Here is a 15,665-nt window from a genome sequence, read left to right as displayed (position 1 = left end):
CCTATTAATAACAATACTCTTCAACTATTAGAATCTTTACTTTTTGACTTCGGTTCATCCTCTAGTAACCCACTAATTTTGGGGGACTTTAATATACATTTTGATGATGTAAATAATAATTATACAAAGGATATTCTTTCTCTTTTAAATCAAATTGATTTTTGCACCCTCCTTTCTCATGCTACTCATCAAGCAGGTCATACTATCGACATGGCCATTGTACCAGTGACAAAGACAAAAAATTTTTCAATTAGTTCTTTAATATCAGTCCCATGGTCAGATCACTCTCTAATTCCAATAAAATATTGTTCTTCTATTATTAAAAACAAAATTGTAGGGAAAAGCATAAAATTTAGGGAATTTAATAAAATATCAGCTAACCAACTAATTGACAATTTTCATTTTACACCTTCAAACTCCAACTCTTTTACTGTAGATGAATACCTATCTTTGTGGAACGAGAACATCCAACTTTTACTTGATAAAGTAGCTCCTTATCAAACAAAATTTATTTCAGCAAGGAAACGTATTAATCCCTGGTTTACTGCAGAACTCGCATTAATTAAAAAGCAAATGAGATCCCTTGAACGCTGTTGGAGGAAAAACAAGAATCAAACTAATTTAGAAAAATTTAAAAATCACTCCAATATGTATAAGGAAAAAATAAATCAAGCCAAAAAGAAACACTATTCGAACCAAATTTCAAAAACAAAAAATGTTTCCACTCTATATAAAATATTAAAAACAATTACCTCATCTTGTGAAAAACCAAAATGCTCTGTACATCAGTTACCAACAGCTCAAGAACTTGCAACTCATTTTATTGAAAAAATTATAAAAATTAGAGAAAAATTTGATACTAATGACAAAGAGACCATTGAACAAAACGATATAGCTACCCTCTCTGAATTATCTGCTAAATGTACACAATTTCATCTCCCCTCCCTTGAAGAATTAAAATCAATAATCAGGACAATCAACAGTAAAGGTATGCAAAATGAAATTATTCCTCCTTTTTTTCTTAAACAACATTTCGATTTTTTCGGACCTTTAATACTTTTTATGATCAAGGAAAGTCTACAACATAACACTATGCCATTGGCCTGGAAAACATCTATTATCTATCCCATCATCAAGGATCACAAACTAAGCATCGAAGATAAAACAAATTATAGACCAATTGCTAATATTCCATTTCTCGCAAAAATAATTGAGAAAATTGTTTTTACTCAGATATCAAATTATATAGAGCAAACAAACATCTTACACCCCAATCAAACTGGTTTCAGGCAAAATCATTCCACCGAACATTCCCTGATAGGTATGACATCTTCAATACTCTATCATTTGGACCACCACTCTTCTGTACTTTTGATCTCATTAGACCTTTCGGCAGCATTTGATACAATCGATCATAACCTATTATTAAATAGATTAGAATCTATTGGTATCTCCGAACAAGTTCTTCAATGGTTTAGGTCATACTTGGACAATCGAACTTCTATAGTTTCCTTCAACGATACTGTTTCTGCAAGTTTTTCTAATACTTACGGTATTCCCCAAGGTTCTATTTTATCCCCTCTTCTCTTCAATATTTTTCTTTCACCCCTTTTGACTCTTTGTCAATCTATCGGTTTTACAGTATTCGCATATGCTGACGACGTTCAACTTTTACATCCTATCGACCCCAATAATCAATTTGATATCACTAATATCAATAACAAACTTGAACAGATTCATTTATGGTTGGACAACAATAGACTCTCTCTAAACATTAATAAAACCAACACGTTACTCTTCCCTTGGAAAGAAAATCATAAAATATCTGTTCCTATTAAAATCCAAGGAGTAACGCTCAAACAAATTAATAAAATTCGGATCTTAGGCGTCATCCTTGATGAAAACTTAACATATCATGACCACATCAGTTATGTGGTCAAAGCCTCTTTTTACAGACTACGTCAAATCCGTTCTATTTCAAAATTTCTCTGTGCAAAATCTTTAAATACATTAATTCATTCATTAATTATTGCAAAAATCGATTATTGTAATGCTTTATTCAAAGGAATGGCCCAAAAAGAAGTCAGAAGATTACAGATCATACAAAATACTTCAATTAAATTAATTACTGGGGCCAAAAAATTTGACCATGTAACCCCATTATTACAAAAAGCACATTGGCTACCAGTGGGACATCGAATTTTATACAAGTTATCTTTACTCACCTTTAAATCTTTATCATCCAAAACTCCATCATTCATTTATAAAGTTCTAATTCCATACACTTCTCAAAAAACCTTACGATCCAATCAGCAACTTTTATTAGTTGTTCCCTCTCTCAAAATCATAAATACCAGAAGACAGTATATTTTCTCAGTTACAGCACCACAAACATGGAACTCTCTCCCACTTTATTTAAGGGAGGAGAAAAACCTCGACAAATTCAAAAGCCAACTTAAGAGTTTTCTTTTTATAGACGCTTTTAATCCTTAATTGAATTGCTATTTATTCTGTACAACTCCCTTTTACTTCAGTCAGCTATATATTTATTTTGTTTTCCCATCCATTCTGTGTATTTACCCTTATTTACCCCTTCTTTCCTATTATAAATTGTATTTCTTCCCCCTCTTTCCCAATGTTTCCTGTCCAGATTTGTCTGGTTTGTTTTAAATTGATTTTAATATTTTATTATATTATTGTTAATTTTTATTATGTATTTTTTGTAAATGTAAATCGCTTAGTAGTTACGATAGGCGATTAATCAAATATTGAATAAACCTTGAAACCTTGAACTTGTGTTGAACTTGTGCTGGATCGCAAGGAATCGGCCATTGTCATGTCTTAAGTAGTTAAGAGGTTTAGGCTACAAACAGCACAGCACACAAGTTTCCAATGAGTGCCATGATTTCCCGAAAGGATGCTAACGGTATCCACGATTAGGCCCGACTCTTGTGTAGGCTGACAGATTTGTCTGTTATAGCATTGTTATATACTTGAGCCTTTGCAGTTATTCATTGTACCAGATAACCCCTGACGCAGGCGCTGAGCATTGAAACACGGCCCCTGTCGGGTCATTCGAAGCAAGACTGGTTGTTGAGGCTCTTGACGCTCACTTCCCTTCTTCATTCAAAGGAGTAGTATGAGGCTCGATTTGTTTAGCATTCCATGAAAACTTCAGCAAAGCCTGACATTAACACTTTAAGGCAGGGGTGTCCAACCTGCGGCCCCGTGAAGTATTTTGTGCGTCCCCGGTCGAGGGCAATGCAGTGTTTTTCTCTGCTGCCCTTGGGTGTTTACCGTCTTGTCGGCTCCCTCCTCTGCCTTGCTGCAGCGTTTGCGCGTCCCCGGAAACTTTTTTTTCGGCCAATGCGGCCCAGGGAAGCCAAAAGGTTGGACACCCCTGCTTTAAGGCTCCTTTTACAAAGGCGCGCTAGGGCCTTAACGCGCGAAATGGCGCATGCTAAATTGCCCCGCGCGCTAGCCGCTACCGCCTCCTCTTGAGCAGACGGTAGATCCGGTGCGTGCGCTAAAACCGCTAGTCCACCTTCGTAAAAGGAGCCCTAAGTCTTGGCTTTTAATGAGTTGTGATCGGTGCTCATTTACCAGCTGTGACAGATTGCATGCTTCCATTAGAGGAAGCCAAGCCTGCCAACTGGAAAACTATATTTAGCCCAAGGTGTTTCTTCAGCTCGCTGCACAGACTGTATTTTTACAGTCTGACAAGTTCCTCCATAAAAACGAGCCATTGACTAAATACAGTAATGCTGTCGTTTTGGAAAGAGCTGAAGCAAGCATACAATCCCTAATAAAACATCTACTTACAAAAAGAATGTACAAGGCTTGACAAGGCTAGTGTTGGATTACAGAGGTTTGTATGTAACACAGCTCTGCCGCATTAGCGGAGGTGCCAGTGTTGTACCCACAAGAAAGATCAGCTGGGCAGTGTCTCCAACTGCAAGTCCACCACGAATCTTGTAAACTACTTTGTACACTGTTTCATATATTAGGATTTATTTTCTGCCTTTTTGAAGAAATTCACTCAAAGTGGTGTACAACAATTAAAACCCGTGCATTGGCAAGAAACAATTACAGCACTAAAAAGATGCAAATAATTACACACATTATGACACTGTGCACTATTTGCAAGGTAAACACAATATGCATGAAAACATTTTAATAGCATATGGTATAAGAGAAGGTGGAATAAATAGAAAAAGATGGAGTAACAGAAAATGGATAGCAGATAAGGGAGAGTAGCTTAAGGAAAAAACATGTACATAGAAAAGGTGCAGGAAAATGATTTCAGCTAGAGAAGGAGTAGATAAGCAAGTCCTGCTACAGTATATTCTCACTGCAGCATCTTGTGACCATAAGAATAGCCTTACTGGGTCAGCCCAATGGTCCATCAAGGCCAGTAACCTGTTCTCTACTAGTACCTGGCCAAAACCCAAGGAGTAGCAACATTCCTCCGAGTGCATCCCAGAATGCATTGTGAATGGGGCCTAAGATTCCGGTTGGCTGAGGGGACTTAAGCGCCTGGGCCATGTCAGGGCCTGAGGACACTCCCCGGTACATCCCATGATGCACAGGGAAGGGAGAGAACCACCATTCGTGAGAAGGCGGGCCAGCCAGCTGGAAGCAGGAAGGATGCCTCCAGCTGGCCAACATTTTAAGGTAGGGGGGTTCCGGAGGGGCTGATGGGGGCTGGGGGTCTCTGGCAGGGAGATGCCAGTGATGTAAGGGGGTGGGGGGATGGGGTTCCAGCAGGAGGAACTGGGCATTCCTCTTGCTGGCGATGATCGTGGGGATGAGAGTCTGCAATTGCGGCCACTAAACTTATCGTGTCAAGGAGCTTATCGCGATAAGCTCAGCAGTCGCGTCTGCTTACAATGTAGGCCAGCATTTTGCTTGTGTTTTTTTTTTTGTGTGTGTGTGTGTGTCCCGATTGGTTAGTTAGGCAGCAGTTGGCTGCCTACAACCGGGACGCCGTTTATAGAATTTTGCCCTAAATATCTGTGCAAAACATGCAGCTGGGGCCATTCTCTACCTTAATCATTGGACCTTAGCACATCTGTTGAACCTCAGGGCTGTGACAATGGTATTTTGTTACTTTTAAGCACTGATAATTTAGGAAGGAATAAGACTGAATGGTCTATCTGCACTGACATCCTCCAAGATCAGATCTATTTGATATAATCTCCCATAGGCCTCTGCTGACATTGGTTAGGCCAACAGAAAATGCTAATTGCTAGCAATGTAAGGATGGGCTGACACACTACAGAGGACCTACTTACTGCTGCCACACCCACAGCTGGGCTCTGTACCTGCTACTTCTAGATAGGTGAAATGGGGGTTGGGGGTGCTGGTAAGAAAAGAAGAAAATTACAGGGGAAGGCTCGATGGTAGGGGAGCCACAAATATACATTTGCCTAGGGCCCAATAAATTGTTAATATAGCCCTGCTTCTACTGTAAATAAAAACATTTAGAATAGAAGTTTATATATAGTTTCTGCACTACCTATACAGTATATACCATATATACTCAAAACATAAACTGATATTTTGGGGCCAAAAAATGGGAGTCTCAGTTTATATTCAAGTCTTCCCCCCTCCAAGTCTTCCCCCGTCCCTGAACTGGCAGACTTCAGCACGAATCCCTACCCCCACTGGCCAGCAGCTAGTGTTCTTTCCTTCCCTCCCAAGCAAGAGTAAACGCTCCCCACTAGTGTTGCCCAATTCACGATTCGAATCGATTCACCAATTCACTTCAGGTGAATCGATTCAAATCGATTTACCCCTTCCAAAAATCGGCCTCCTAATTCATCAACTGACCCTCCCCCCCCCCTCGCCCCTATAGAAGGAGCGGCAGCGCTGCCTCTTGCTGGCCTGATGCTCCTGCTTTAGAGGGCAAGTGAGGAGGGTCAGTCGGGAAGTGGCTTCCCCGCTAGTGTCCGGCTTCCCGCAGCAATTTACCGAAATTCAGCAGCCTGCCCTGCAGAAGATCGCTGGCTCTAGCGATCTTTGTAAGCTGCCATAGGTTGTCTGAGTTGTCTTCTCTCTGCCACGGTCCTGCCTCTTCTCTGATGTCAGAGAAGGGGCGGGACCACAGCAGAGAGAAGACAACTCGGACAACCTATGGCAGCTTACGAAGATCGCTAGAGTCAGCGATCTTCTTCTGCAGGGAAAGGCTGCTGAATTTCGGTAAATTAAACACGCAGGCCTTCCGGGGGGAGGGGGGTTGTAGAACTTTGTGGGGGGGGTTCAGGCCTTCTGGGGGGAGGGGATATGTAGTCCTTCATGGGGGGGTGCAGGCCTTCTGGGGGGAAGGGGGTTGTAGTCCTTTGTGGGGGAGATGCAGGCCTTCCGGGTGGTGCAGGCTGGTCTTCAGGGGTGGTGTGTAGGCATTTAGGGGGGACATGCAGGCCTTCAGGAGAGGTGGTACATGCCTTCCAGGGTGGGTGCAGGCCTTCAGGAGGGACAAGCTGGTCTTCAAGGGTGGGGTGTAGGCCTTCGGGGGGGGGGGGACATGCAGGCCTTCAGGGGTGAGGTGTAGGCCTTCTGGGGGGTGCAGATGTTCAGGGGAAGGGCCCTGGTGTAGAAGTCCACGAAGGGAGGGAGGGAGGGAGGGAAGGGGGTTCAAAGAGACGTGCATGTGCCGGACTTTGGGGGGGGGGAAGAAATAATGGGTCTAAAATAGAGGAGAGGGAGAGAGATGGTGGACAATGGGATTTAGGGATGAAAGGAACAGAAAAATGCTTGAGTACCTGATTGTAAAAACCGCTTAGATAACCTTGATAGGCGGTATATAAAATCCTAATAAACTTAAAAAAAAACTTAAACTTATGATGGACCCTGGGGTGGTGGGGAAGGAGGGAGCGATGCTGGATGAAAGGGTAGTTGAAAGAAGGTGGATCTGTGGATGGAGACAAAAAAAAGGAAAGATGCCAGACCTCTGGGAGAGGGAAGGGAAACGGAAGGGGAGGACCCAGATGGAAGATTGATGGTTAGCACGGAGAAAGAAGAAAGAAGGAGATCCTGGCAAGCAAGTTATCAGAAGGCAATCAGAGCCTGGGACTAACAAGATTTGAATAATGACCAGACAACAAAAGTTAGAAAAACTAATTTTATTTTCTGTTTTGTGATTACAATATGTCAGATTTGAAACGTGTATCCTGCCAGAGCTGGTGTTAGACCACGAACGTGAGTTAGGATTTAACAGAGAGAGGAAAAGTCTTTTTTGTTTGTTTATTTTGTTTACACCACAGCACCAGTGTGGTTAGGAGAGGGCAAAGGGGGTGAAGAGGCTATAAAATAAACACACCAGGATGTTTAAAAAACAAACAAACACCCAATTGGGCAGGAAAATCAAATCGAAATTTTTTTCCTGAATTGGGCAGCACTACTCCCCACCCCAGGCCTACTGTGACTTCCTTGTGGTGTTGGTGGCCATTTTTGTTGCAGAGAAAGAATGGGCAAGAGTGAGAGGGAATCGCTCTTGCCCTAACCCGCCACTAGACCATCAGGAAGTCATAGTAGGCCGGGTGGGGTGATGATTTGTGTGTTACTTTTGCTTGGGAGGGAAAGCTAGCTGCCAGCCAGTAGAGGTGGAGGTAGTGATGCGGGCGCGGGTACATGCTGAAGTCTGCCAGTTTGGGGGAGCTGGCGGTGATGGAGGGGTAAGATTACTGGGAGGGAAGGTGGTAAGGCATCACAGGGAAGACACTCATGCCCCAACGCACCGCTAGGCCACCAGGAAGTCTCAGTAGGCATGGGTACATGCTGAAGTCTGCTGGTTCAAGGGGGAGGGGTAGCGGCAGCAGGGGGTTGGTGGTGGTAGAGGAGAAAGATTACTGGAGCAGTAAGAGAGAGGGTGGTAGGGCACCAAAGCAAAGGCAAGGGGAGGAATAGTGGAATATAAACCCTCCAGCAAAAATCATTTATCGGTTTACACTTGGATACGTTTATATTTGAGTATATACGGTAGCAGAAAACTGGTGTGCAGTAGTAATATAGGAATCCAAGCCATGCTGAGTCAGAGTAAAGTCTACTGGAGTCAGCATCCTGTCTCGTACAGTGGCCAATCGTAAGTACCCAGCAAATCCCAAAAAGTAGATCTATTTCTTACAGCTCATTTCCAGAGATAAGCAATGTTTTTCCAAGTTAAAAACATATGACAAAGAAAAAGAAGTGTAATGGGCCCAGTTGGGATAAAGAAATCAACAGAGCCTCAGAGAAGCAAGATTTGTTGAACGACGCAACAAATCCCATGTTTTACCTAGTTCCCTGCAACAGGGGTTATATGGTAATTGCTTCCTTGTATGGTTCAATAAGATAACATCCAAGTGCTTTTATTTAATCCATAGCCATGGTCTGAGGTTCTGCCGATTCTTTTTTCCTCATCTGGGCCTGCTACACTTCTTTTTCTCTGCTCCATTGCTTAGCTTGTGTTGCTGCTTTCCTCTACATTACATTACATTAGTGATTTCTATTCCGCCAATACCTTGCAGTTCAAGGCAGATTACATAACATTTGACATTCGCACAACTGCACTCTACAACAATCAACCAAATATAATGATAATAAATAAATAATCAACTCCATTATTGGCAAATAATTTGGCCGCAGCTTTATTTAAATTCAATAAGTTTTAATAACCATGTTTACAACTTATCACTTTCTTCCTAGGCGACCACTCCCCTCCCCAACTTTCCTTTCCCTCCCTTCAGCTAGTCGGTCACGACCTAGCTGCTCAACCCCCAATTCCCGTCATCATATTCACTTTACAAATCCCATTTGCGAGACCTGCGGTGTCGCCAGGTCTCACCATTCTCTGTGGCGGTGCCGCACACAGAATAATAAACTTAGATACTTTTACACCCCTCACCCAACTAGTGGCCGCCTGGCATAACCCCATTTTCCGCCAAAGCGGTGATAGCTAAAGCTTGCCACCGCTCCCCCCAGAAATAAAATTAGCTGCGGCCAGAAGAATTCCCATAAAGAGACTCCAACAAATCTTGAACAGTAGAAAGAAAAATATCCAAACCAATATCCGACAAGTGGACACCATCCGGCCTGTACAGACCTGGACAGTCTGCAGTCAACAGATCATGACTCAACACCATACCTCGCATCACCCCCAACCAGCGGGATACCTCAACATTCACACGCTTACGTAAACGCTCAATGGCAGGCACACTTCTGGCATCCTTCCACACCAACCAGGGGATAATCTGGGACCAAACAATGCGAGTTAATGGAAAGTGACAGGCAAGAATCATCAAATCCCACTTCATTTGCCTAATTAAATCAATACCTTTTACATGACATAAATCATTCCCACCTAAATGAACTAATATCAAATCAGGATAAGAAGAACGTTCTGCTGCAAACAGAGTGGGTAATAATTGAGTCCAGCGCATCCCCCGCTGTCCAAGCCACTGAATGTTGATACCCAAAGCAGCAAGACCAAGATTCATGCCCCAACGAGATTCCACTGCATGCTTCTGCCCCCAAAAGATGAATGAATGCCCACATATCCAGACACATATATCAATGGGCAGGGTCCGGATAGAAACTAGCACAAAAACAAGAAGCAAAAAAGAACAATGAATCAGCACTAAAGGTGTCTAACATATCCTAAATATCTATTTGAAGCCCAACGCCCAATATGACGAATAAAGTCAGGGGACCCACCCCTACTGGCAGCATAAGTAGCAGCCCCAATCCTAAAAGAATGGGTCCCAAAGCAAGAAGGGTCCAAACCCACCATACCCAAAACTTTTTTAAATACAGCTGCAAACTGAAAACGTGTTAATGGATCCCCAGAAGCGTGCACAAGCCAGAATAAACCACCCGCAGGCCGCTGCTGCGAATAAGCATGGGCCAAAACCACAGGGCACATCAACAACTGGGCAGACTTGTGCAATTGAATCCATTGACCTTTACCCAAGGGATCCGTTTTGGAACGTCGTACATGCAGATATAAATCATGCGAGGACAAAAGCACATCAGACTGTAAAATACCAGTCCAACCTGTCGCTCGCTTAGAAGGAGCCACCAATTCACTAATGCGCATTGCTCCAAAAAATGCCACAGAAAATGCCAAGCGAAAAAGAGCAATCTCAAAAGGAGAAGTACATATTTGTTGTAATGCAACCCCAATAGTCTCCAAAGTTGACGGCAAAACAGGTAAACGTACCAAGGATGCACTATGGGGGGGTCGCCGTCGCCCAAATCCCACACGTAACTTCCGAACCAAAAAGGAAGAAGTAGGATCAGGCCACCCATACAACTTACAAACAAAACCTACCCCTGCCATAGACTGATTCACTAAACCCATAGACCAACCCATCACTCGAGCAAATAAAAGAAAATAAATAATGCAGCGTTCATCTAAAACTGGAACTACAGGTCCCCAAAAAAGCTGCAAAAACTGCTGAAATCGCCGCCAACCAGCACTATATCCTTTCCAAGTATTAGAGGCCAAGGCATCAGTCAGCAACTCTGTGAAGACTCCCGGAAATGCTGCCACAATTCTGGAGGCATCGCTGTTGGTCCATCGTCTGCTCCCGGAGCCAAGGCTCGAAATCGCACCCACTGGAAGCGAGAAAGAGCATCCGCAAGTTCATTAGTATGACCAGGCACATGTTTAGCCTTCAAAGTCAAGTTCAACTTTAAACAAGCCAACACTACTAAACGCAACAATACCACTAACAGTGGGCAATGTTCTGATTGACGATTCACTGCTTCAACCACTGCCACATTATCAGAATAGAGCAACACACGCCTATTTTGTAAATGATTACCAAACAACTCCAATGCTACCCACACAGGAAATAACTCAAGCAAGGCTACATTCTTGCACCAACCCTGATCTCGCCACCAGTCAGGCCAAGCCTGTGCACTCCAAGCTCCTTGAAAATAAATACCAAAGCCAGAGCTACCAGCCGCATCCGTGAACAATTGCAAGTCAGCAGCAGTCACTTGAGCTTGAGGCCAAACGCACACCCCGTTAAAATTATCCAGAAAAGACTTCCATAATAACAAATCATCTCGCACACCTCGAGAAATGCGAATATGATAATGCTTCTTTAAAATCCCTCTGGTTAATAAGGCTAGACGACGGGCGAAAACACGGCCCATAGGAATCACTCGCGTTGCAAAATTCAAACGGCCGACTAAAGACTGAACTTCAGCCAAAGTCAACTTGCGCTGCAAAAGAGCCTTATCTATCTCGCTACGCAAGGTCTGCACCTTAGCCGCCGGCAAGCGAGATTCCATTCGAGTAGAATCCAATTCAATACCCAAAAAGACCAGACATGAGCAAGGCCCTTCCGTCTTCTCTTCTGCCAAAGGAACACCCATATCCAGTGCCACCTGCCGAAAAGCAGAAAGTAAAGCACCACACTGAACCGACCCAGAAAACCCACCAAACAAAAAATCATCCAAGTAATGTACAATATTGGTACATCCAGAAGTTTGTTCAGTCACCCAATGCAGAAAAGTGGCAAAGGCTTCAAAATATGCACATGAAATTGAGCAGCCCATGGGCATACATTTGTCAAAATAATAAGAATGATCAAACTTAAATCCCAATAAATAAAAGGCAGATGGGTGTACTGGAAGTAAGCGAAAAGCAGATTCTATATCTGTCTTTGCCATCAACGCACCTCTACCCAAAGAACGCAACATGTCCACAGCCCGGTCAAAGGAAGCATACTTTACTGCACACAACGTGGGATCAATAAAAGAATTAACACTCAAACCCAAGGGAAAAGATAAATTATGAATTACACGATATTTTCCCGGTTCCTTCTTGGGTATCACCCCTAAAGGAGAAATCACCAAATTGGCAAAAGGAGGAGTCGGAAACGGGCCAGCAATCCTACCTAACCGCTGTTCTTTGCCCAATTTAGCACGCGCAACCTCCAAATGTGTAGAAACCGAAGATGCATTGGCACAACGATGGAACAAGGGAGGACCCTGAAAAGGAATACAGAAACCAGTGACAAAACCCTCCCAAAGCAATCTGGCATCTCCCCTATTGGGGTAACTAGGCAACCAGAAAGCAAGGGACTGCAAACTAATGGGGGAGGGTGCCTTGACCAGGCACTCCTGGGGCAACGGATCCCATGGAACGAAATGCTCTACCTCTGGCCCAGCCTCCAACACAACGGAAGGCAGGATGGGGCCCATCACACTGATTGCACCGATGACGGAACCTGCACCCCGAACGGTCGCATCGCCCTGCATTGAACTGAAAACAGGCATTCCCGAACAACCCACCCCGGTGCCCACCCGTCCACCCAGACAACCCAACTCCTCCCGCTGCCCCAGATCCTGACCGTCCCACCCCTGTATTTCCCCCGAATCCTGACCCCCCCAAGGGCAAAGAAACCCCCGAGGAGGTCGCTCCCCGAAAAAAGGATGACCGAGCAGAAGTCATATCAGACAACCACAAGTCCACATCTCGAAAACCCCAAGCTTCTGACTTCTCCTGTGCCATGCTATGCCGGAAATGATCATCATAATTCAACCAGGCCCATCCCCTGTATGTCCTATAGGCCCGCAAGATCATATCAGCATACCTCATTAACCCGGGATATAATCCGGGTTTTGCTGAACCTAACACACTAGCCAAAAATGAGAACTGACTGTACTGACAACTAGTGCACAGAGAGTGGAAAGGATTTATAAAGAGTATGCTCAGAAAAGTGAAACTCTGAAGAGAGAGTGACAACCCTCTCTTGGGGTAAGAGTTTACCGTCCAGTCATTGCATAATTGATTCAAAAAATCACTCTCTGAGAACTAGTAAAGGTAATAAAAACTAATTTTAAATCTTGTAATTTCTAAACACAGTCCAGGTTCAAAAAAATTTTTGAGATATAAAATATAATAAATCTCATTGGATGTTTGATGATGCACTTATCTTATAAAGATAAACTTGTTATAGGGGTCTCGGGTCTCGGGCTATCTCCATTTATGGCTTTAAATAGGAGGAAGTAGAATTTGAATTGCACTCTTGCTTATATTGGGAGCCAGTGTGAGTTGAGGTATGCCGCCGTGATGTGGTCATGTTTCCTCAGGGAATAGATAAGTCTTAGCACTGTGTTTTGAACTGTTTGTAGTTGTTTTATCATTGTTGTGGGGCAGGGGAGATAGAGTATGGTGCAGTAGTCTAGAAGACCTAGGACTAGGGACTGGACCAAGAGCTGGAATTGTTTTCTGTCAAAGAATTTTCAAACTTGCCTTAAGTTTTTCATGACTGCGAATGATTTTTGTATTGTTTTGTTGATTTGTGGTTGCATGGCACAGCATCTGTCTATTGTTATTCCTAGAAGTTTTAGAGTGGGTTGTATGGGGTATGTGATTGAGTTTATTACTAGATTTGTTATAGTTGTGGTTTTATTATTTTTGAAGAGAATGGATTTGTCTTGTCTGGGATCAGTTTCAGTTTGTGATTATTCATCCATGTTGCAATTGTTTCAAGTGTCCTGGTGCAGCTCGTCTATTTATTTAAATAAAAACCCTCGTCATTCCAGATAATGAAAAACATATTCTATCAGTCCTTCAATACCTACAAGACTGATCTAGAGCCAAGGGTGAATGACCTGACCCTCCAACACCTGCAGAGCAGTAGGAGGCTGTTTGAGATCATGCTTTCCCACAGGAGAGTGACGGCAGCATTCATCGAAGGAAACAATGTGGTTGTGACGGTAGAAGGAGAGGCAGCTCGAATGCTCAATTTTGATACTGGTAGGTTGCAACTTATACACTGCATGTTTTGAAGATAAACACTAGATTCTGAAAATCAATTACTGCATGATGGTTTGTTGTTTTCAAATAGTCATATATTTTATTGTGGCTTATAATATCTGGAACTCTTTAAATGGAAAACACTCTCATTTAAATTGTCACGGGAAAACCACAAAATCGGAATGAGAATAGTACATACATTTAAAATGTTACCTTTCTGTTCAGCTGGAGGAAAAAGACCTCATTGGTGGTTCAGACTCTCATATGCAGGGAACGAACCCCCCTTACAAAGATTTGGTCAGTGGTCAAAAAACCTCCCAAATTTATCCAATATCTAAATTTTAGTATAAGATCGCAAAAATACATAGGACTCCTTTCACAAAGCTGTGGTAGCGATACTGTCACGGTAAATGCACCACACCCCCTAGTCAGACCAGTGCTCCAAATGAGTCCAGCCTCACCTGCGTACGTTCCAGTTTAGCAGGAACTTGTCCAACTTTGTCTTGAATCCCTGAAGGGTGTTTTCCCCCCTAACAGATTCAGGAAGAGCGTTCCAGTTTTCTACCACTCTCTGGGTGAAAAACTTCCTTACGTTTGTACGGAATCTATCCCCCTTTTTTTTTTTTGTTTAATTCTTTATTCATTTTCAAATTTTGACAGTGCAATACAACTATATTAAACATGAGCATCTAATATAATAAAACGGTAAGCCGCGCATGCGCAGTTCCTAAGCGTGCGTCCGTTTTCCGTGAGCTGTAGCTAGGAAGTGCACATGCGCGGCTTACGGTCTTTTTCCTCCTCCTCCCCCCGACGAGGTGGATGTCGGCCGCGGCGGCTGCTGGCCGTCCGAAGCTCACTCTCTCTCTTCCTCCCCATGCGCACTTAAGAGGATGTGGGTAGTTGACAAGTGCTGTGTCCGTCCGTGGCCGGCGGCTTATGCGCATGCGCCGGCTTGGCGCACCAGAGGGCAAGATGAAAGGGGTGCGGAGCAGTGCTGGCGGCGGCAGTGTCCGGTAGGGAACACGTCCATGAGTCCCCCCTCCCGTACCAACCGCTGCCGCTCCTGTTTGAAGTGCCCTGCTGAGGTTTGCGGCCAGCTGTAGTGAACCTTGCAGGCCACTCTACACATGGAGCACGTTCCCTCTGTCGCGATCGCGTCAGAGGGAACATGCTACCATATGGAGAGCGGCCTGCGAGGTTCGCTACAGCCGGCCGCGAACCTAAGCAGGCCGCTTTGAACAGGAGCAGCAGCGGCGGCAGCAACCATGCATGGATGGAGTGAGGGTAAGAATAGGAGGGGAAGCGAAAAAGAAGGGCTATGGAGCAGACAAGAAAGAGGGCGGCTTTGGGGGAGGGGTGTGCTGGGGCAGACAGCAATCGGGGGGGAGGAACAGATGGGGGGCTACGAAGCAGGCAGGCATTGCACAACAGAGGGAGAGAAAAAGGGGGCTGCTTTGGGGGATGGTTGTGCTGGGGGCACACAGCAATCATGGGAGGAATAGATGGGGGCCACGGAGCAGGCAGGCATTGCACAACAGGAGGAAAAGGGGCTGCTTGGGGGGAGGAGAGTTGTGCTGGGGGCAGAGAGCAATCATGGGGGGGGAACAGAAGGGGGCTATGGAGCAGGCAGGCATTGCACAACAGGGGGAAAGGGCTGCTTTTGGGGGAGAGTTGTGCTGTGGGCAGACAGCAATCATGGGGGGGAACAGAAGAGAGCACGGAGCAGGCAGGCATGGCACAACCAGGGGCCAGGGGGAGAGGGAAAAGGGGCTGCTTTGAGGGGAGGGGTGTGCTGGGGGCAGACAGCAATCATGGGGGGGAACAGAAGGGGGCCACGGAGCAGGCAGGCATGGCACAACCGGGGGCCAGGGAGAGAGGGAAAGGGGGCTGCTTTGGGGAGAGGGGTGTG

At 44.5% G+C, this 15,665-nt stretch overlaps 1 protein-coding gene across 1 annotated transcript in view; it reads left to right on the top strand.

The window, feature by feature from the left end:
- The window catches only part of LOC117359538, an 87,583-nt gene that overhangs the window by 64,337 nt on the left and 7,581 nt on the right, over nt 1-15,665 (top strand). The window contains exon 4 of the mRNA XM_033942496.1: nt 13,543-13,756. Within this exon, the coding sequence (XP_033798387.1) occupies nt 13,543-13,756 (214 nt within the window). The remainder of the gene's footprint in view (nt 1-13,542; nt 13,757-15,665) is intronic.

Source organism: Geotrypetes seraphini, chromosome 4, assembly GCF_902459505.1.
Source record: "Geotrypetes seraphini chromosome 4, aGeoSer1.1, whole genome shotgun sequence".
Classification (NCBI taxonomy): domain Eukaryota; kingdom Metazoa; phylum Chordata; class Amphibia; order Gymnophiona; family Dermophiidae; genus Geotrypetes; species Geotrypetes seraphini.
Note: the sequence above shows the minus strand (reverse complement) of the source record. Positions and strands in the feature narration are given on the sequence as shown.